Genomic DNA, 22,901 nt, shown 5'->3' with positions numbered 1-22,901 from the left:
AGTCAGTTTGGTGTGACATAAGCACTGTGAAAGAAAAAATAAGAGTAGGAGTGTGTTATAGGCCTAATGACTTGAATGAGTACAATGAACAATTGTACAGAGAAATAGAGTGGGCTAGGAAATCGGAATGTGTTATAATGGGGGATTTTAACTTCCCAGATATTGACTGGAACTTGAGGGATGGGCACTCACACACTAGTCAGACTTTTGTGGATTTATTGGATGATTGTTTTCTGCAGCAGCATGTTCGAGAGGCAACCAGAGAAAGTAATACTCTTGATCTGGTTATCAGCAGTGATCATTCATGCATTAGGAATTTGCAGATAAAAGAACAACTAGGTGGCAGTGATCACAGTGTACTGACGTGGGATTTACTTAAAGATTTAATTACCATCAGGGGTAAAGGAAAGGGTTTTTGCTTCCGTAAAGGCGAGTTTTTAAATTCTGTACAGTGGGATCAACTGACGATGTTACCAATAGTAAATTCTAAGTGGGAAGCATTCAAGGAATTAATAGTGGAAGCTACTAAAAGTTTCATACCTATTAAGAAATATTGTTCAAGGTTTAGGCCTAAATGGTTGTCAAATGAAATAATGAGACTCGTAACAGAGAAGAAAAATGCATGGGATGCATATAAATCATCAAGCGACTCAGAAGCCTATGGCAGATATAAGTTAATCTGTAATCAGGTCACAAAGGAGATTCGGCAGGCGAAGGCAGATTACGAGAAATCCTTGGCAAAATATTCTAAGAAAAACAGCAAGGATTTCTTTACTTATATAAACTCTAAAAGGAAGGGGATGAATCTGATTGGTCCACTTGACATCGATGGTTCGACTGTTGATGATCCTGCTCAGATAGCAAACAAACTGAATGAGTATTTTGCATCTACATTCACACGTGAGGAATTATTAAGGTTTGAAAATGGCAGAAGGTTATCAAATTGTAGCAAGATACTTAATAATTTTGTAATAACTGAGAGCAAAGTGGAAGAGAAATTGTTGAAGTTAAACGTAAGAAAAGCACCTGGGGTGGATGGGATCTATCCAGTTATATTAAAGGAGGTGGCAAAGCAACTAAGCAAACCCTTAGCCATAATTATGAGAGCATCCTTGGACTCAGGGGAGGTTCCCACGGACTGGAGATGTGCAAATGTATCTCCAATTCACAAAGGGGGATCGAAGGGTGACACGAGTAATTACAGACCAGTTAGTTTAACTTCTGTTCCGGGTAAAATAATGGAGTCGCTGGTTAAAGATGCATTGCAGGATCATCTAGACAAGACTGCAGCAATAATTCAGACAGCATGGGTTTGTTAAAGGAAAGTCTTGTCTGACAAATTTGATAGGATATTATGATGTGGTTACAAAGGAACTGGGTGCAAAAAATAATTTTGATATCATATATTTGGATTTCAGGAAAGCTTTTGACACTGTTGTGCATGGAAGACTATTGTACAAATTGGAGCAGAATGGTATTAAGGGTAAGTTGCTACAATGGATAAAAGGATGGTTAAGTGCGAGAAGACAGAGGGTGGTAATCAATGGGTGCTGCTCTTCTTGGATTAATGTTATTAGTGGAGTCCCACAGGGTTCGGTGTTAGGTCCACTGTTGTTTTGTATATTTATCAATGATATTGATGAAGGTATATCAGGCTTAATGTCGAAGTTTGCAGATGATACAAAGGTTGGTAGGGTTGTTAATGACAGTAATGGCAGTGTGCTACTGCAACAGGATCTGGATAATTTGGGCAGATGGGCTAAGAAGTGGCAACTGAAGTTTAACCTTGACAAATGCAAAGTACTGCATATGGGTAGAAGTAACCCCAGAGAAACGTACCAACTGTGTGGTACTACACTTAAGGTGGTAGAAAATGAAAAAGACCTGGGAGTAATTGTGCAGGCAGATATGAAGTTTTCTGAGCAATGAAGACAGGCTGCCAGGGCAGGTCATGGGGTTTTGTCAATGATATATAGGAATTTTGCTAGCAGGGAAAAGGAGGTGATTATCCTTCTGTATAAGGCAATGGTCAGGCCACGCCTTGAGTACTGCGTACAGGTCTGGAGGCCTCATTTTAGGAAGGATGTAGATTTACTTGAGCGTGTACAGAGAAGGGCAACAAGATTGGTGAGGGGAATGAAGGGATCCTCTTACCAAGAGAGGCTTAAGTTCTGCAAATTGCAGTGGCTGGAGACTAGGCACCTGCGCAGTGATCTGATTGGGGTATATAAGGCCTTGAATGGGTTGAGCACGCTGAATTCTGATGGGATCCTTCCACTTGTTCAGATTACGAACCTAAGGGGGCATAAATTCAAATTAAGAAAAGACAGATGTAGAATAGATGTGCAGAAATTTGCCTTTAGCCAGCGGGTGGTTAATTGCTGGAACAAACTTCCATGTGTCGTTGTGGAAGTTGATAGGTTGAATAAATTTAAGGAGGAACTGGACAGGCATTTTGAGGGAATGGAGTGATTTTTTTTTTTTTTTTTTTTTGGCTGATGCTGCATAAGCTCATACATTTGCTTTCTTGCATCACATGTCACTACTACTACTACTTTTTTTTTAGTCCTAATAAAATGGCGATTACCTTTAAATCACCACATATCTGCCACTCATACTTCTGATAGTGTACACCTAAGAGGATGTTCTCCATGTTTGTGTATGTTTCTTTTTTTTTTTTTGTGGATGGCATAAGCAAGAGGTATTATTGGTGTAATAACACAGCCTTAAGGCTAACTTTAGAAGCATCTAAATGGTCGCCATTATTCGGGAACATGCCTCATGTTCATTTCTGCCATTAGACCATCAACATCCATACAAATCTTGAGTTCATCTTCTGTTTGATAGAATTTATCATAGTCTTTATTTTGAGTACAAAATGTTGTCACTTTCACAGAATCATCTAGAAGATTCCACGTTGTAGCCTTGAGGCCAAAAGCTCTGCCTTATTCTTCAGCAGTTCAAGATCCCCGAAGAAGTCATTAAGCTCACTTTCTGTGATCTTATGTGGTTCAGAAGGATAAAGGTTTGGACAAAATGGTGGATCCCTTGACATAGACGGTTGCTGTACTTCTTCACGTATATCAAGTTAATGTTCATCGGTGTCTTCATCTTCATCAGAGTGTACAGAAAAACAGTTGGATGATTCAAGAATAGGTAGTACTTCACTGTGAGGCATGGGACTTTCAGATGGTATATTTGGGTATGTCACTGTCCACTTTTTCTTCATTGTCATCCCTTTTCTAATAGGAGGCAACATATAGAAATAATAGTCTGTGACGTGATTTGTTGGCTCCCTTAATATCATGGGCACTGCAAAAGGCATAAAACATCCCTTTTGATTCACCCATGCATTGAGTTTTGATGAACAGGTAGTGCACATATATGTGGAGCCCAGTTCTTGTCCTGGTCACCAACTTTACACCCAAAGTACAAGAAGTAGGCCTTTTTTATGGCTTGAGTTAAGAGATGCTTTCTTGAAGCTAATGTGACTTCTCCATATACGTAACAGAAGTTATCCAGACTATTCACACAACACGGGGCATATTAATCTAACACAACACAAACACTGTGCAAAAAGTAGGAATCTCACAGAGAACAACCGTTTACTGAGAACAAATCACCCAGTATTTGAGGCATATTTGAGGCAATCAGCCATATTTGACAATTACTGCAACAGAGTCAAATATGCATTTGAGACAATAACAACTTATATCACGTGATGCAGAGTGAGGCAACAGTTGCCGATCGTGTGATAAGAGCGCGGTGGTACTGAAACTGCAGTGTTGTCATGTGTTTTGCCAAGGGCCGTAATTGATAACGTAGAGTAACTCGCTGATATGAGACCCCAACTGTAATTCAAAAACAAGAGCCAATCGACAAATTTTAATATGATTTTCATGTTCGGTAGCATAAAATTAGTCAAGATTTGGTATTTTCATCTTCGTAACATTTTACATGTTGACCAGTGTAATAGACATACGTATCATGGGTAAATACAAAAAATGTATATATAGAATTTATGACATAATGTGATTTTTTAGAATTATTTTCAAAATCTTTGCATAAAAATTGATTGAAAACAGCTGATATATTAGTGGAGGTAAAAATCGTGTCAGTCAGTATAATTAAAAGTAGGTTTCCTAAAGGATAACCAATCTTCAAATTATTTATTTTTTAAACTCTACATCAGGCCTGATGTAGCTGAGTAGTAAGGAGCGAGAGTGCATAGAACGTGTTCCTTGATTGGACCGGGGTTCAAGCCCGTGACTACTAAATACGATAAATATTTGTATTGACGATTTATTGTAAACTCTACTGACTTGGTTGTGCCGCAGTATAAACAGAAAAAAAAAAAAAAAAAATTATTTATTTATCAGTCTCTTTTAGGGATTTGAAAAAATTCCAATTATATCTTTCTAACAAAAATGAACTATTTACCTATGGGAAAAAAATATTCCTCTTCTAAGCAAATGATGTGCAGGTTGTCCAGTTAAATTTTCAAACCTCTGAATCAAGTGTTCATCAATTTTTGAAGAGCCAAATCTAACTAATAAAAAATATCATTAAATACTAGAAAATTCTGCATGACATAGAAAGCACTTTATTATATATACTCTTTATTACTATTATTATATTATATCTTAGCTTATTTTAAAATCTCTCTCTCTTGCATTTAACTGACTATATAAAAATTGCTGATCAGTCTATTAACTGCATCAGTTCAGATCTACAGTAGAACCCTGTTAATCCGGACCCCAATGATCCGGACTTTCTGTTAATCCGGATTGGATTTTCAGTCAGGGGAAAAATTCTAACTATCTAAAAAAAAAAATATTTCTGTTCACTGACATTTGGGAGGCGATTTAAAATTTAAAACAATAAAAAAGATCAAGCAATCAATAACAAAGAAAAGAACACCACACACACACACACACACACACACACACACACACACACACACACACACACACACACACACACACACACACACACACACACACACACACACACACACACAAACTGCAACTAACACATTACGCGCAAGTGAGAACGGAGTGGCAAGTTACAAAACTTAAAAAATAGGAAAGAGAGCATGCTGAAAATTTATTTGTTTTTGATATGATTGATGATTTCATGGAAGGGGAAACACATTTCACCATAATAACATAAAAACCCACAGAATTCCAGCTGTCGCTATTATTGCAAATTCAATAAGATCATGCTTACTATCCATTTATAATAGAATGCACTAACACAAAAACCTCATAAACAGGGGACTGCTAATTGTTTTTATTGTTTTATGGTTGTGACCTCCAGAAATCCGACCGGACCATGTGGTATGGTCAGAGACAATCGTTAGGTAATCTCGAGTGCTAGCCTATTCAGTTGACAGCTAGCATTGTCCACACATACACGCATAAATTTCGAAAGTGAGTTTCGAAATTAAAGCAAAAAAACATTGGGGACTATTTCAAGTAAATTTCTTGAAAATAGTTGTTTGTTTTGTGTTGTAATATATATTTTTTTGTGTGTTTAGTTTTGTATAATATAATGTTCTACATTAAAACTTCATTGCTTTGTACAGTATTTTGTTTACTTACCATGTTCTTTTACTTTTTATAATTTTTACTTTAAAATATTGTTTTATTAATTTAGTATAAAAACCAATTTAGTTAAAATACTGCCATTTAGTAATTTTAAATAAGAACTGGTACATTAAAGATAGCTTCCAGTTAATCTCGACTTTCACTAATACCGACCGAGTGTGGTCCTGTCAAGTCCAGATTAACAAGGTTCTACTGTATTTAACTTTTAAAAAAATAATGCTTTAATAATTAGACAGAGAGTGGTAATCAATGGACACAGTTCTTTGTGGACTAATGTTATTAGTGGAGACCCTCAGGGTTCAGTGTTGGGTCCATTATTGTTTTCTGTATTTATAAATGATATTGATGATGGTATATCAAGCTTAATGTCGAAGTTTGCAGACGATACGAAGGTTGGCAGGGTTGTCAAGGACACTACTGACACTATGCTGCTGCAACAGGATCTGGAAAGGTTGAGCAGATGGGCTGAGAGGTGGCAAATGAAGTTTAACATTGACAAATGTAAAGTACTACATATGGGAAACAGCAACCCCAGAGCAACGTATCAACTCTGTGGTACTACACTGACAGTGGTAGAGAATGAAAGGGACCTGGGGGTGGTTGTGCAGGCAGATATGAAGTTCTCTGAGCAGTGCAGACGGGCTGCAAGAGTAGCTCATGGAGTATTGTCAATGATATACAGGAATTTTTCCAGCAGGGATAAGGAGGTGATTATTCCATTGTATAAGGCAATGGTCAGGCCACACCTTGAGTACTGTATACAGGTCTGGAGGCCTCATTTCAAGAAGGATATAGAGCTGCTGGAACGAGTACAGAGAAGGGCAACAAGATTAGTGAATGAAACAAAGGGTTGCTCTTACGAAGAAAGGCTTAAGTTTTGCAAATTACAGTGTCTGGAGACTAGGCACTGGCGAGGTGATCTGATAGAGGTGTATAAAGCCTTGAATGGTTTAAGCATGCTCAATGCTGATGGGATTCTTCCTCTAGCTCAGAAAAATCACCTGAGAGGGCATAAATTCAAATTGAGGAAAGACAGATGTAGGATAGACGTGCGGAAATTTGCCTTTAGCCAGCGGGTGGTTGGTTGGTGGAACAGACTTCCATCCCTTGTGGTGGAGGTTGATAGCCTAAATAAGTTTAAGGCTCAGCTGGACAGGTATTTTGAACGAACAGAGGGGTGAAGTGGAAGTGGGTTTTTTTTTTTTTTTTTTTGGCTGATGCTGCATAAGCTTGCTTTCTTGCATCAAATGCCTCTACTAATGCTAATGCTAATTTTTCTAGCAGGGATAAGGAGGTGATTATTCTCTTGTATATAAGGCAATGGTCAGGCCACACCCAGAGTACTGTATACAGGTCTCATTTCAAGAAGGATGTAGAGCTGCTGGAACGAGTACAGAGAAGGGAAACAAGATTAGTGAATGGAACAAGGGGGTGCTCTTACGAAGAAAGGCTTAAGTTTTGCAAATTACAGTGTCTGGAGACTAGGCACCAGCGAGGTGATCTGATAGAGGTGTATAAAGCCTTGAATGGTTTGAGCATGCTCAATGCTGATGGGATTCTACCTCTTGCTCAGAATAATCACCTGAGAGGGCATAAATTCAAATTGAGGAAAGACAGATGCAGGATAGACGTGAGGAAATTTGCCTTTAGCCAGCAGGTGGTTGGTTGGCGGAACAGACTTCCATCCCTTGTCATGGAAGTTGATAGCCTAAATAAGTTTAAGGCTCAGCTGGACAGGTATTTTGAACGAACAGAGGGGTGAAGTGGAAGTGTTTTTTTTTTTTTTTTTGGCTGATGCTGCATAAGCTTGCTTTCTTGCATCAAATGCCTCTACTAATTATGATTATATTGATGAGATTTCAGAATTCTTATCCTTACATGTTTACTCCCTAATTTTATGCTTACTAATACTATTTCATTTCATTATTGTCAATTTTCTTGAGAATCATCAGTTTCAACAAATATCCTTTTATTCACTAAAGAAATGCATGTGAACATTTTAAAAATCTGAATTTTGAAAGATGTCCAGGGCCATTTCCTAAATAAATAAACAAATGAAGCCTAAACAGAGCAATCGATGTATAAAACATTACCAACAAGTGGCCAGTTTTGTTGGTTTCAACCAATAACAGAAGTTCCTGTATATCAATGGCAGAACTCCATGGGCTTTCCTAGCAGCTTGTTTGAACTGCACAGAGAACAGCATATCAGACCACAAAATTATTCCTAAAACTTTTTCATATTCCACAACCTTGGGCTTGGTACTACCCAGATGGTATGTTATTCTGGGATTACAACTACCTGTCATTTATCACTGTTAAATCTCAATTGCTATTTTTAGCCCATCTGCTGAGTTTATCTAGATCCCCTTGAAGTAGCAAATCCTGATTAACCATTGTACTCACCTTTGTACCATCAGCATCTAGACAAGCTTGAAATAATTTTTTTAAAGAAAACTCCAATCACAAAAGGTATTAGAACTTGTAATATTTAGTACCATGCATGGGTTGATGGCTAAGAAGGCAGAAGATAATAAATATAAAAAACAGCAAGGAGGCCCAACACTGACCCCTGTGGAACCTCACTGATCACATTAGTTCATAAAGAACAGTGGCCATTCTAAACCACTTTCAAATGTTTTTTTTTCTCCCACTACTTAACCATCAATTTATCTGCAGTAGTAATGCCCCTAATGTCACATTCCACCCATTTGTACAACAATCATATATATCAGTATATGGTACAGTATAAAACGTTTTACTAAAATCTAAGTATATGATGTCAAAATGATATTTCTCATTCAGTTTCTTCATAACAATCTCATAGTAACTAATCAGATTGGTGAAGCATGACCTCTCTAACAATCCATGATGTGGTTGCTTATGGCTACTCTCCTACCAAAATTATCTAGCACTACTTCTTTAACTATTGATACCATTATTTTTCCTGGCACAGGGGTCAAACTTACAGGTCTATAGTTACCAAATTCATCATTTGAACCACTCTGGTGAATAGAAGACACTTTCACACCTCCAATTTTCAGGTACTTCTGAATCTATGGATGATTTCATTATGAGCTTCTTTTATTATAATTGGAGAGGATTCCAACAGTCCCAAGTGCTTTGTCTGCTTTTAGCTGCGTGTATTTAATTTAATAAATGAGTATTTAATTTTTTAAATTAAATACCCATTTATTTGTAAGAATAAATTTACAAGGTATGTAGTAGTACATAACCTGGTGGCAAAGGCAAAAAGGTTTACAGAGCTTGTAGCATGACATATATATACATAGCAAATACATGAAAATTACATAAACAAAGCAGATCCATATTAAGACCAATTTTAATGTTATAGAGCACACAGGTGAACAGCACATACAAATCATAAGGTTTAACTGAGCACTGATACAAAGTACAAGAACAGGAAAAAAAAAAAAAGAAGAAAGTATAAGTTATTCCAGTGCAAAAATTTTGTGGTGGATTTTAGCTTCATACTTTTTAATCATTTATAAATAGTGAAAGATCAGTATAAATTGCATTAATAAGTTCAAGGGCTGGACCTATAAAAAACTTATTGAGGATTTGTTTGTTTGTTATTTGGTTTTTAGGAGCATTAGCAACTAAGGCCATATTGCTCCAGGGATATGCGGCGGTCATTCCCTGACCTTTCCGCATCCTCCGTATTTGGTGGGCACAGGCTTGAACCCCAGTCTAACCAAGAAGTGTGTGCTATGCACTGCTGCTCCTACCCACCTGGCTACGGAGGTGCCACTTACTGAGGATTTAACCCTATTATCCAGTAGTACCTGAATGGGCTTGAAGCAGGTATTTTGCGTACACATGCATGCATATGAGTGGGGGGGGCATATCCAATTTTGCTTCAAACAGAAAGTACAGATCAATATTTGTTATAAGGATTGCTAGAGAAGAATAGAGATTTTAAGCTGATAAGAATCTTAAGGTCAGGAAAACACAAATTTCAGGACAACAGTTCTTGATATTGTGTAGATAAAACCACATTTAAGATCAGCCTGTTTCAGAAGCTAATACTCTATTGCTAGAAGGTTCTTCAGCATCTGACCAAACTTCAAAACCATCGAGAATGGAAAAGTAAATAAATACCCCAATAAATTTTTGGATAGCAGCAGCATTTTAATGTATTATCAGTGATGCAAGTGAAAGAGTAATTTTTAAAACTAGATTACCAGGTCCTTATGCACAGGCACCTATGAAACTGTATGCCCAAAATTTGTAGAGCTGTCACACCAAAGATATCACCACCAGATTCTCAGAAGCCACAGGCTGGACTCCATCAGCTGTTAAGTTTGCTGAAAAATGGTGGTTCTGTTGGTCTTATCAGCACACAGTTACTTTTTGTCTATGCTAAGTTGGTTCAAATGATTTACCACAATGTATATGAACATCCAACTATGACCAGGTTTCTGATTTTGGTCATAGTTGGGGGTCTGACCTGAGTTTTGTGTGATATCCTTTGCTGCAAGGAAGAGAAATTAGGTTCAGAAAGGTTTAATGTGTCTAGTCTTTATAAAAGTAATTTCAGTAAGATGATAATGCCAGTCCTGATTACGATTAATTCCCAGGGATCCAGTTAAAGGATTATTAGTTTGAGAGCATCCATGTACCAGTTGAAGGATTTTGAGCTGCTGGGAACAGATAAATTTTTGAACAATTTGCAGTTTTGTTGACCCAATTAGCATATTAAATCATATTCTATAAATAGCTTTATAATCCTAGTCGTGTTCGTTAGTTTATTTTTTAATTTACCTAGAGATTTTGTAAATTACTACACTTGATATACGTAGAACCTTTGTATCGTGATTTGGTGCAAATATTGCATCTCGTAACTTTGTACTGCAGTGCATTGGGGAATTCTAGTGCCAATTGTGGTAAATAGTCATCTTGAAAGTTTGAATCACGTAGGTTACCATTAATAGATAATTTTATTAGCTATTTTAATTAACTTATAACTACACAAGCATAATGGCATTGCATAAACTCAATAACATAATACGTATAACATAAGCTCAATAATGTAATACATATAACAAACTCAATAACATAAACTTGATAAAGTAACACATATAACTTAAATTCGATATCATAATATATATATTTAATAAAAGAAACTTGATAGTGTAATATGTATTACTGCTGCATAACTGGTGCATAGTGTTATTATTACATTTCAGTATATTACTTTAGAGTAGTAATCTCAATTAAATTGAATCTGAATGAGAATCATTCCTCAGATCAGAGCAGCAATGCAAAGGGCTCAAAGTAGCAGAAGTCCCATAGCTTGGAGGGAGAACTGAGGGGGGGGGGTTGTTCTCTAAATCAAGGCCTCATGAAATATACTGCTTGTTTAATGTTTACGGGTCTATTGGGAATGGAATGGGACATCATAGAGCCAAGAGGGATATCTTTGTGTGTGTGTGTGTTCAATGTAGTGAGTGAGAGGTTATTACGCATCAACTCAGTATTCTTATGGGTATTTATGACAGCTGGAAGAATAGAGTGGATGCCCTCGAAAGAATTAAGTTGGGGCGTCATCATGCTCTCAGTTGCCCACCTCAATGTCAGAGCTAGCACTTGTACATCAGACAGAATGCACTAGTACCAAAGGAGCTAGCTATTGTCAGTGACTCTACTGTCAGGGAAACAGGAAATATATTGTGCAAAAAGGGTTGGTGAAATAGGACGAGGGGTATGTCTGCTAGGAACAAAAGATGACATCGTAAAGCAGATATCATCTGTTAAGGGCACAAAAGGTGATACTGTTGTGCACGTTGGCACAACATTAAGGGTAGGAGATTGGAGGAATTACAAGTACAGAGCAATGCTCAGAAAAAGTCGGGAGTTAGGGTTAAATTTGAAAGTGCCTGCAATTCTGCCCAACACAATACGAGGGAGTACAGGGTGAGAGCCTTATCAATCAATTTGGCCCTGGAGAGACTGTGCAAGGCTTGTGGGGTAGAATTTTTCACAGTATGATCTGTACTTAACAGGAGGGACTGCTTCTACACTGATGAGATAGGCTTAAACAGAAAGGGTGCAAGAATATTTTCTAATGTTATTGAAACAGTGTTAGGTGGATTGAAAAAATGGGGAGATACACAGAATAATAGATTAACAATAGCCGCAGGAAGAAGTGAAAGTGATTCTTATGCTTCTTCTATTGGAACATGCAGCAATCCAGAAAGCAAGGTACAGGGGATTTCAAGGCCTGCTGTGGGTCAACAGAAAACAAAGAAATGCATGGGCTATGTTAGGGCAACTAAGAGCAAGAACAGGTGCATGAATACTTGCATGTACTCCAAGGCTGATCAAGTCATCCAATGCAGATATTATGGAGGATATCAGAGAAGTGGTGTCGCTCAGATATAAGAAGAATATAATGTATAAAGAAAGGACAGACAGGAGGAGAGGGGTTATGTTCTTAGTTAATAAGTGCATAAAATCTAAGGCAGTGCATGCAGTTTACTCGGGTGGCCAGAGAAATGTTGAGTGAGTTTGGAGTGACATAAGCACTGGTAAAACAAAAACGAGAGTTGGGGTATGTTATAGGTTGAATAACTGTGATGAGTACAATGAACAACTGTACAGAGAAATAGTGGGCCAGTAAACCAGAATGTCTTATAACTGGGAATTTTAACTTTATGGATATTGACTAGAACTTGTGGTTTGGTCACACACACCAGCAACACTTTTTTGGATTTATTGGATGACTGTTTTCTACAGAGGCATGTTAAAGAGGCAACAAGGGATAGCAATACCCTTGATTATCAGCAGTGATTCCTTGTGCATTAAGTATTTTCAGATAAAAGAACCACTGGGTGGCATTTATCACAGTGTATTGATGTGTGATTTACTTAAAGATGTAACTACCATCAAGGGTAAGGATTTTTACTTTCATGGAGAAGTCTCAGACAGTTTTTAAATTCTATATAGTGGGACCAACTAATGTTATTACCAACAACAAATTCCAAATGGGAAGCATACAAGGAAATCATTATAGAAGTTACTAGTCTTTTCATACTAAACAAGAAATGCCATTAAAGGTTAGACCTAAATGGATATCAGGTGAACTAATGAGACACACAGCAGAGAATAAAAATGCATCGGATGCACATAAATTATCAGTTGATACAAAAGCCTATGGTAAATATAAACTAGTCTGCAATCAAGCCACAAAGGAGTTTAGGCAAGTTAAAGCAGATTACAAGAGGTCTCTGGAAAAGAATGCCTGGAAAAGCAGTAAAAGAGTTCTTTACTTATATTAATAGTAGAAGGAAGGGGCTGAATCACAGTTGTCCACTTGATGTGGATGGTTTAACTGTTGATGATTCTGCTCATGTTGCTCACAAGCTGAATAAGTATTTTACATTTACATTCACACATGAGGAATTCTTTAGGGGGGGGGGGATGTAAGACGTTTATCAAATCATAGCAGGAGCTAAATGATTTTGTGATAACTGAGAGGAAAATGGAAGAAAATGGGTTTAGCAAATTATAATTAATAGATCACCATTTTCAATTCAGTAAAAAGAGCTAAAACTTTATTTTCATAATTAAAACAATAAGGGGTATCACAGATGTGATGCAAGTGTCCTTGTTAAAAATGAAGGTGAAAGTGATGAAAGGTTATTAGATACACAGACACAGCCTTGATAACATCAGAAAATATTCTTGTGACTCATTCATTTTGTAAAAACAGTCCCTGCAATTTATAAGCACAGACTATGCTGAGAAGTCTACCTCATGAGCTTGGCAGAATTTCTCTTTCTTCCCCAGAACTGAACTGATTGACAAGTTCCCATCACATACTCCCTCCTATCACATACTGGAAAAACAAAAGCTGGGAAAATTAAGTTGGGGAATATACTTATTGTAGTAGGAGATACCTCCTCCCATATGTCCTTGTTCAAAGAGGGGAAAAATTAACAATTCATTAATAAAGGTAAAGCGCAGCCATTATCAACCCACTGCAGGATGGAAGCCTCCTCAACAATTCATGCTAAGGGAAACGGACCATAATCTGCCACGCTGGTCCAGTGCGGGTTGGAAGATCGACCGTATTCAGCAGTCAGGGGCTTGAACCCTGATCTACTCGAAGAGCGTGTGCTGCTGCACCCCCGCTCCTGACCACTCGGCTACGGAGGCCGTTAATATGGAACTTTTTTTTTTTTTTTTTTTTTGGATCTGGGCAAATTCCATATGTTAAAATTTTGCTCTAACTTGAGACTCTCAAAAACAAACACAATAAGTATATTTATTTTTGAATTTATCCCAGTTTAAAAAATAAATACACAAAATTATAATTAAGTGTTAACTTACACATAAAAACTCAAATTTGTGAATTTTACTTTTTTTAATTTGAAAATTGGAATTGGGGAAGGGGTAAATTTTTTGTTGCCCAAGGATGCCCAAGCATTAAATCCAACCTACTACTGACCTATCATTTAAGATTTCATTGAAAAGTACTAAAGAATACTACAGGATTGGAAATTAGCACACCTCTGCACTCAATCTCACATAAACCATAATATTATACACAGTGAAGCATCATGTCTGGCAGCATGGCTATTCAATGCAATCTTTTATATCAATCAACCAATATCACTTTATTGCATCTGGCCAATACAGATTGTTTAAGCAGACTACAGTAAAAGTTACAAAAACACAAGTTGGGTGGTAGATATTTTACCCTGCAAATAGTACATAAGCTGTAAAGAAAGACAAGATGGGAGAACACTATAAACATTAAACTAAATCTACAAACTAACCAACCACTAAAATTACAAATATGTATTGATAACCAAAGTTAACTAGGAACATAAAAAAAACATGATCATATGCAAAGAGAGAATGGAGGTTTCCTACTCTATCGATGACCTTCTTTATGCTTCTGTAAAAAAGATTTTCTTGGCATACTCTGCTAGCAGTTTCTAATTAGTAATTCAACTGGTTAAATCAATGTTAAGCGTATTTGCATCTTTGATAATTTTTAAAGGAAAATGTTCCAATGTCCATTACTGATGGGGATTAGGGAGGTTTTAATTCTAACTGATCAGGGAATTTTCCATCCTATGAGAATCCATTACTTGGGGTAATCATGTCCCAATTAGTTTGGTCAGAAGAACTAAATCGTTCATTATAATAGAAACATGAAATGCTGTAAAATCAAGACATTACCATGCAAGTTCTTGATCTCACTGCTTAAAAGTTAGATTTAAACCCTAAAACTATGGCTTATAAAATTTATGACATAGCAATGGTCTCCATCAATTTAAACAAACATACAAGCATACCATAAAACTTGTATATTTTTTCATACTTCTCTGCTCATAGACAATGTCATAATCATATTTTATTAATGACCATTCAAGAAGAAAGGAAATTTTCATGATGGGAGATATGAATGCTAGAATAGGACGCAAGATCCAAGTCGAGTGGTGGGAAGATTTGGAGAAAAAAGAAATGACAATGGTGAACAATTAATAAAGTTATGTAGACAATTTGATTTTAAAATCAATAACACATTTTTTCAGCATAAAAATATTCACAAAATTTAGATCCATCATTGATTATGTCACATCAAAACAAATAAGTTCAGTTATATTAAATGACGTGTGAGCGTATAGAATATTTGATTGTGGATCAGACCATTATCTTGTCAGAGCAAAAACTGTTTGGCCTTGGATACAGACAGATACAGTACAACAAAGGGAGGTAAAGGAAGAGAAGGATATGATAAAAAAATTTAATAATGAGTTGCTCCATGATGAAAGTATAAGGACTATGTTCAGAGAAAGGACCATGAAATAGATGGAGTTTGAAGGATGCACAGATAATATTTGGTAAGAGAAGATGGACATAAAGATAACTACTGGTGGACGGAGGAGGTTAGCAAAACAGGAGAAGAGAAAAAGAAGGCACATCAAAAATGGTTAAATACAAAAAGTGAGGAAGATAAGATATCTGATAAGGTAAAGAAGAAGGAAGCAAACAAGGTATTAATGGATGCAAAGAATGAAGCATGGGAAAGAATGTGTGCAAATATAAACAATAAATTAGGGTTTAGAAGATCAACAGAAGCCTGGTCAGTATTAAAGGGTATGTGGAATCAAAACATGCACAAGACAAATCTGGAGATAATAGATATGGAGGAATGGCTACAATATTATAAGGAACTACTAGGGGAACATGGAAGAGAACAAACACCTGCATAAGGACACAGGTGACAACAGAGGAGGTGGGGAGAGAGAGAGAGAGAGCTGAGGACAGGGAAGAATGGTAAAGCACCAGGAGGGATTAGCTTAGAATTGATGAAATATGGAAGGAAAAAAGTGATTACATTAATCACAAAACTAATAAATGGTATATTTCAAGGAGAAAATACCAAAGGAAGTAACTTCAGGGTATATGGTCTCAAATTTTAAAAAAGAACTTGTTCAAATTATAGATCAAATTACAGTATGATAGAACAAACTACATTATGAAAACCATCGGAAGGATTATAAGAATTTGATTGGAAAAGAAATTCCAGGGATCAGAAGAATAATGCAGTTTTACAACAGGCAGATTGTGCGTAGACCATATATTCACATTCAGACAAATTCTTGAAAACAGGTATAAGAAAGGTCATTTCAGGATGACCTTTATAGATTTAGAGAAGGTGTATGACAATGTGCCTAGAAAACTGCTATGGAAAGCTTTAAAGTGGGCGTCTATCAGTGAACCACTGGGGCTCACATCTGGTGAGTATGGGCTTGGCACACCCAGGGTCCTGAGCTGGATATCATCATCATTCTTCTCTTTCTTGGTGATTCCCTTCTATTTCTGACTCTCTCTCTCTCTCTCTCTCTCTCTCGGGAGTAACTCAAAAATATATTTTTTTGGCTGGTGCAGCAAAAGCCTCACGCTTCCTTGCACCATATGGCTAATTATAATAATAAAAATAATATAATAATAATAAATATCATTAAGACCATGTATAAGGAGAAAATATGTAGAGTCAAAATGGAGCAAAGACTATCCCAAGAGTTTACTACTTCAAAGGGCATTCTGCAGGGCTGCTGTATGTCACCAACTCTTTTTAAGATCTATATCCATATACACTGGTGTTCAAAGAAAGTGCACCTGGAAATTTCACATTTCTAACCCTTTTTTGTGATGATAAGTTACATTAATGACTAGCATCACAAATAGAAATATAAACAAAAGATATTTATTAATAGTTAAGGCAAAGTTAAGTAATATTTGACAGGTGCTCTCAAAATATTCCAAAATGAGCATTTGCAACCTTTATATAACAGTTTAATAAACACAACAATTGTGGCTGGCTGAAATGGTATCAGAAGCCCTCAATTTGCTTCAGTTTATCATTTTAAATGGAAAGCAAAATGAAAAGTTCACCAGGTGCAAACTAATATTTAGTTTGCACCTAAATTGCTTCTGGCCCTGATGACAGCAGCACACCATCGTGGCATTGACAAGATCAATTTCTGAAGGTAATCAACTGATAGTTCATGGTTCCAAACACGAATTATAGCTTCCTGAAGTTCATGAAGGGTCTTTGCTTTCTTTCTGGCAACTGCAGACTCCAGACGATGCCAACAGTTCTCTGTAGGATTCTGGTCCGGGCTGTTTCCTGGCCAGCTAACAGTTGTACTGGGCCGTTCTTCGAACCATTTTTTCACTTGTAACAAATGTAAACACATTACTGTCAAACCACTAATGCAGAAATGAAGCTAAAGTAACTAAAGCAAGGAGCAGAATCGTCCTGAAAGATGCAGTTACTTGGCAGGTTGAAATGGTCTCTAATGGTTGGTAGCAATTTGCCTTCCAATATAGCCAGGTATCCATTGGCATTTACTGAACCTTTTATAAAATGCAGGTAACCTACTCCGCAATACGAAATGCACCCCCATATCATTTGGCTGGTAGAGAATTTCACTGTAGACACCATATAGTCTGGATGGTATTCTTCACCACGTCTACGGCGAATCGTTTGTCTCCCATCAGAACCATGCAGGTTGAATTTCTCATCTGAGAAAATAACTGACTTCTACTGGTCAGGGGTCCATTTGACATGCTCTTTACACCAAATTAACTGGGTCTTTTTCATTTTTTGTGTGAGAAGGGGCTTCTTCATAGGACGATGGGCTACAAGTCCTTTTTTTTGAAGAGGCATCTTCTGAGTGTTACTGCACTTACTACCACTCCTGTATGTTCTTGCCATTCTCTTTTCAGCTCAGACAGAGAAGCTTTACAGTTTTTAAGGCATAAGCACTTAAAAATGCTGTCATATTTTGCGTAGAGACTCATTTGTGTCCGGTTCCTTTGAGATGGTCTCCTGGTCCGATGAGTTCTGTTTCCAGTTATTTCAAGCGGTCAGGCAGGTGCATATCTGACGGAAACCACACGAAGGTATGCACCAGTCATGTCAACTAGGAACTGTTCAGGCAGGTGGATAGTCGGTAATAGTCTGGGGCATGTTCAACTGGAACACGTTGGGACCTCTGGTACGTCCAGATGCATCTCTGAACAGTTCAGGTTACGTGTCCATCCTTGCAGACCATCTGCATCCCTTCATAGTCATCGTGCACCCACAGAGCAATGGACTCTGTCAGCAGGACAATACGTCCCCCACAGAGCCATGGTGACTAGAACATAGTTCAAAAAGCATTCCGCAGATTTTACCACCATGGAATGGCCTCCCTGTTCACAGGACATGAACTCTGTGGCGCATCTTTGGGATGCTGTGGAAGGGTTCATTCGAACTTTGGATCCTCCACCTAGGAATGCAATGGAATTATAGACAGCAGTGCAGCAAACATGGATGGAACACTTTTGTGAACTAGTTGACTCAATGCCTCGCCGTGTGACTGCCCTTATCCAGGTAAAAGGTGGACCTACCCGTTACTAGGTAGGTAACCCATGATTTCTGTCCACTCAGTGTACGTACACACACACGCATAGAAGGTATATGCCATAGCTGTATACCCTCTGGAATTCGATTAATAAGCCTGATATGCACAGTATACTCTCTGCTTTTCGTAACATTCATAGAGTATACCTTCTGCTAATTTTACGACTACAACACTGGTGATAAGTATGCTGAATGCAATCCTTTGGAGTAGGGATATACTCAGTAAGACAAAGAGACTTATCTACCAAAAAGAGTATAGAGCATTAAGCTCTATGAGGCAGAAACATGAACTGAATAAATGACAACAAGGTAAACTGCTTGCAACAGAAATGGACTGCTAAAGAAGAGCAACAAGAAAATCGAGACTGGAGAAAATAAGAAATTAACAGATTTGGCAAATTATGGAAGTAAAAACTGATATAATCCAGGTAATTAAAACAAAAAAAAGCTGAGGTGGTATGAAGATATCAGAAGAATGGAGAAGGATAGACTTCCAAAAGTGATTATGAATTGGGTAGCACCAGGATGAGATGAAGAAGGACAAAAGATAAAGACCAAGGGAGGTGTGGGTGGATGGAGTCCAAAAAGGCATAAAAAGATGAGGACTGAGAGAGGAAGATACAAAAAACAGAGAACCGTGGTGAAAAATGACTAGAATAGAATTTTTCCTTTTTTTTTTTTAGGTTGAGGAAACCCATTGCATAATGGAAAATTACTAATGAAGAAGACTGTTCTTTTCTCTCCAGTTAAGTGTGGATTGTATACATATTGATAGTACTATTTAAATTTTGTACCTTATTTTTATTTTAAAAGTTTTTTGTTTTTTTTAAATTATATTTCCAAAAAATCCAGAAGTGGTATTACACCCTTCTGACAACATTTAAGAAAAAAAAAAACATTGTCCATTTTATTCAAGCTCCCCAGACTCTAGGTTGGTCCTAGAGTCTGGGGGAGTCCCCGGTTCCTTCTACCATTGCATTTAATATTATTATTAATAGCCATATGGTGCAAGGAAGCCTGAGGCTTATGCTGCACCATAAAAAAAAAAAAAAAAAAAAACCCCAAGTTACTCTGAGAGAGAGAGAGAGAGTCAAAAGTAGAAGGGAATCATCAAGAAAATGAAGAATGATTATATCCAGCCCAGGACACTGGGTGTGCCAAGCCCATACTCACCAGATGTGAGCCCCCGTATGAAATTACTGAATTTGCAAGTGGATTATTCACTTCTCTAGTACTTTTGTTTGGACCTTGAATAAAATTAGCAAGTTTTTTCCCCCTCGGATTGAGGGGGGGTGGGACTCCCTTTTTTGGACTCTCAGATGGGTACATTTCATCTGCTGCAGCCCTCCAAGTCGGCATTGTTGGAGAAATGTTTCCCAAAGACAGCACAAGAAGCATCAACTAGGGAAGACAGAAGGTGCACATTCTGCCCATCAAAACCACTAATTATCTAAAGAATGTCCAGCATTGAATCCGATATTCAAGAAAATAAACAAAGTTAGCAACACCACCGGACCAGTGGGTGAGGCACGAAACCACTTTGCTGAAGTATTTAATATTTGAATTAGTGGAATAAAAATGCTGCAGCTCTTGTTTTGGAGACCAACTGCCTTGTTGAACATACTGCTCAAATAGTTGCAATGATGAGCAAAAGTAAATTTAGAGTATATAAAATGAAATTAAATAAACGTAACTTACTGATCAGCTTATCATAATCAATTCCAGTAGAGGACTGACTAACTACGTTCCAAGGATTAACGACATCATCGATAATTTTATTTGAATCAATTTGTCCACGATCAACATCATTAATCGTTAGTTTTTCAACTTCGTCAGAAATAATATCGCCGTTTGACATTACCTTTATTGATCAAATATGTTCTCCGCGGAACGAAGATAAGGCTAAGTACTAAACAGCAGCACCATATGAAAACTTAATTGACGTCATATAGGACACAGAGAAGTAAGATATGTTACTACTCTGTGATATAGGGCTAGTTGTTAACGAAATAAGCTTCAATATATATATATATCTCCTCAAAAAGATCGTTTTATCCTACTTATCAATGATGAAATATGAAGAAATGTAACACTATAACGGTACAAAATCAGAATTTACACTAGCCTCTTTCGAAGCACAAAAACTAATACCAGACTTAGCAAGCATGGAAATTGGGGCTGGTTTTTTTTTTTTTTGTTTGTTTCACTTTCTGAAACCGGACGTCACCCAATCATAACAAGAATTGTGCCGGCATACTGCGGACCACAGAGTAGTAAGATATCTACTACTCTGGTTAATGCGAAACATCCTTCGCGTTTCTTTTATGTATTTTGGTTTGTATATATCGATTACGAAATAAAAGAACTTTTTTATTGTAAATATTTTATTGATCATTCACAGATTTTCATAAATTCTGGAAGACAAGATACAATGGATTTATTAATTAAACTTATTTATTGCTGCTAAGTACGGTACATGTACTAGTGACAATAGTTCTCATCACGGCGACATGGCCAGGAGTTTTATATTATATATGTGATTAAATTGGTAAAAATTACAGTTACATGGGAAATTATGAGTTACACAAAATTAAACATGTAAAAATGAAATTATAATAATAGGAAAATATAAAGAGGAACTGAACGTCGTAACCCAGTTTGGAGGAATTTATCCAAGTTTCACAGATGTAATCCACTCGAGCAGCATGTAACGGTATTTGTAGTCGGTAGCCATTTTCTGTAGGTTGACTCCAAGACGGAGCTGTGCCTGAATTTTGGGGAGTGCCTAGGCAGGTAGGAACCAACTACACAGTTTCAACCAGTTGTCTTTGAGGATTAGTGTGGGCTGTGACCTCAAGGATGGCAGAGGATTGTGCCACTGACAGAAATCACAGATGTTTGGGGGGGTTTATGATTCCTATGTACATTTTTAATGTAGTCATTAAACGCCTGCTGTCAATTAACCTCGGGAGCCTGGGTACATTTAGATGCTCAGCCAGGGTAAAGGGAAGGGTTATTGCTTCCGTAAAGGCGACTACGATGGACTGAGACAGTATTTAAATTCTATACAGTGGGACCAACTGATGATGTTACCAACAGCAAATTCAAAATGGGAAGCATTCAAAGAACTTATCTTGGAAGCTACTAGGCTTTACATACCAACTAAGAAATATTGTTCAAGGTTTAGGCCAAAATGGATGTCAGATGAACTAATGAGGCATATGGCAGAGAAGAAAAATGCATGGGATACTTACAAATTAACACATGACACAGAAGCCTATGATAGATACAAGTTGATATGCAACCAAGTTACAAAGGAGGTTAGGCAGGCAAAGGCAGATTACGAGAAATCCTTGGCAAGGGATGCAAAGAAAAACAGCAAAGAGTTCTTTACTTATGTAAACTCTAGAAGGAGAGGGATGAATCAGATTGGTCCTCTTGATATTGATGGGTCAAGTGTTGATGATCCTGCTCAGGTAGCTAACAAACTAAATGAATATTTTGCATCGACATTCACACATGAGGAGTTATTCAGCGAGGGTAATGCCAGAGGTGTATTCAACTCTAGCAGTAAGTTACAGAATCTTGAAATAACTGGGAGTAAAGTGGAGGAGAAACTGTTGAAGATAAACACAAGAAAGGCACCCGGGGTGGATGGGATCTATCCAGTTATATTAAAGGAGGCAGCAAAGGAAGTAAGCAAACCCTTAGCCATAATTATGAGAGCTTCCTTGGACTCAGGGGAGGTACCCATAGACTGGAAATGTGCAAATGTGACCCCAATTCACAAAGGAGGATCAAAAGCTGACACAAGTAATTATAGACCTGTGAGCTTAACTTCTGTTCCAGGAAAATTAATGGAGGCACTGGTTAAAGAAGCACTGCAGGATCATTTAGACAAGACTTCAGTTATAGCTCAGACACAGCATGGTTTTGTTAAGGGGAAGTCTTGCCTGACCAACTTGATTGGATACTATGATGCAGTCACAAAAGAACTGGATGCAGGGAATAACTTTGATATTATATACTTGGATCTTAGAAAGGCTTTTGATACTGTTGCACATGGAAGACTGCTACACAAATTGGAGCAGTGTGACATTGGAGGCAAATTACTGCTATGGATAAAGGGGTGGTTGAGGGGGAGAAGACAGAGAGTGGTAATCAATGGACACTGCTCATCGTGGACTGATGTTATTAGTGGAGTCCCTCAGGGCTCAGTGTTGGGTCCATTATTGTTTTCTGTATTTATAAATGATATTGATGATGGTATATCGGGATTAATGTCCAAGTTTGCAGACGATACAAAGGTTGGCAGGGTTGTCAAGGACACTACTGACACTA

The 22,901-nt window shown here is 37.4% G+C and overlaps 1 protein-coding gene across 1 annotated transcript in view; it reads right to left on the bottom strand.

Annotated features, from left to right (window-relative positions):
* The window catches only part of TrpRS (Tryptophanyl-tRNA synthetase), a 102,422-nt gene extending 81,596 nt beyond the window's left edge, over positions 1-20,826 (bottom strand). The window contains 2 exon segments of the mRNA XM_090368861.1: positions 4,441-4,549; positions 20,259-20,826. Of these exon segments, the coding sequence (XP_090224987.1) occupies positions 4,441-4,549; positions 20,259-20,418 (269 nt within the window). The 5' untranslated portion in view covers positions 20,419-20,826.
* Positions 20,827-22,901: the final 2,075 nt, after the last annotated feature.

This window comes from Mastigoproctus giganteus, chromosome 2 (assembly GCF_048544385.1).
Source record: "Mastigoproctus giganteus isolate SK-2022 chromosome 2, ASM4854438v1, whole genome shotgun sequence".
Taxonomy (NCBI): domain Eukaryota; kingdom Metazoa; phylum Arthropoda; class Arachnida; order Uropygi; family Thelyphonidae; genus Mastigoproctus; species Mastigoproctus giganteus.
Note: the sequence above shows the minus strand (reverse complement) of the source record. Positions and strands in the feature narration are given on the sequence as shown.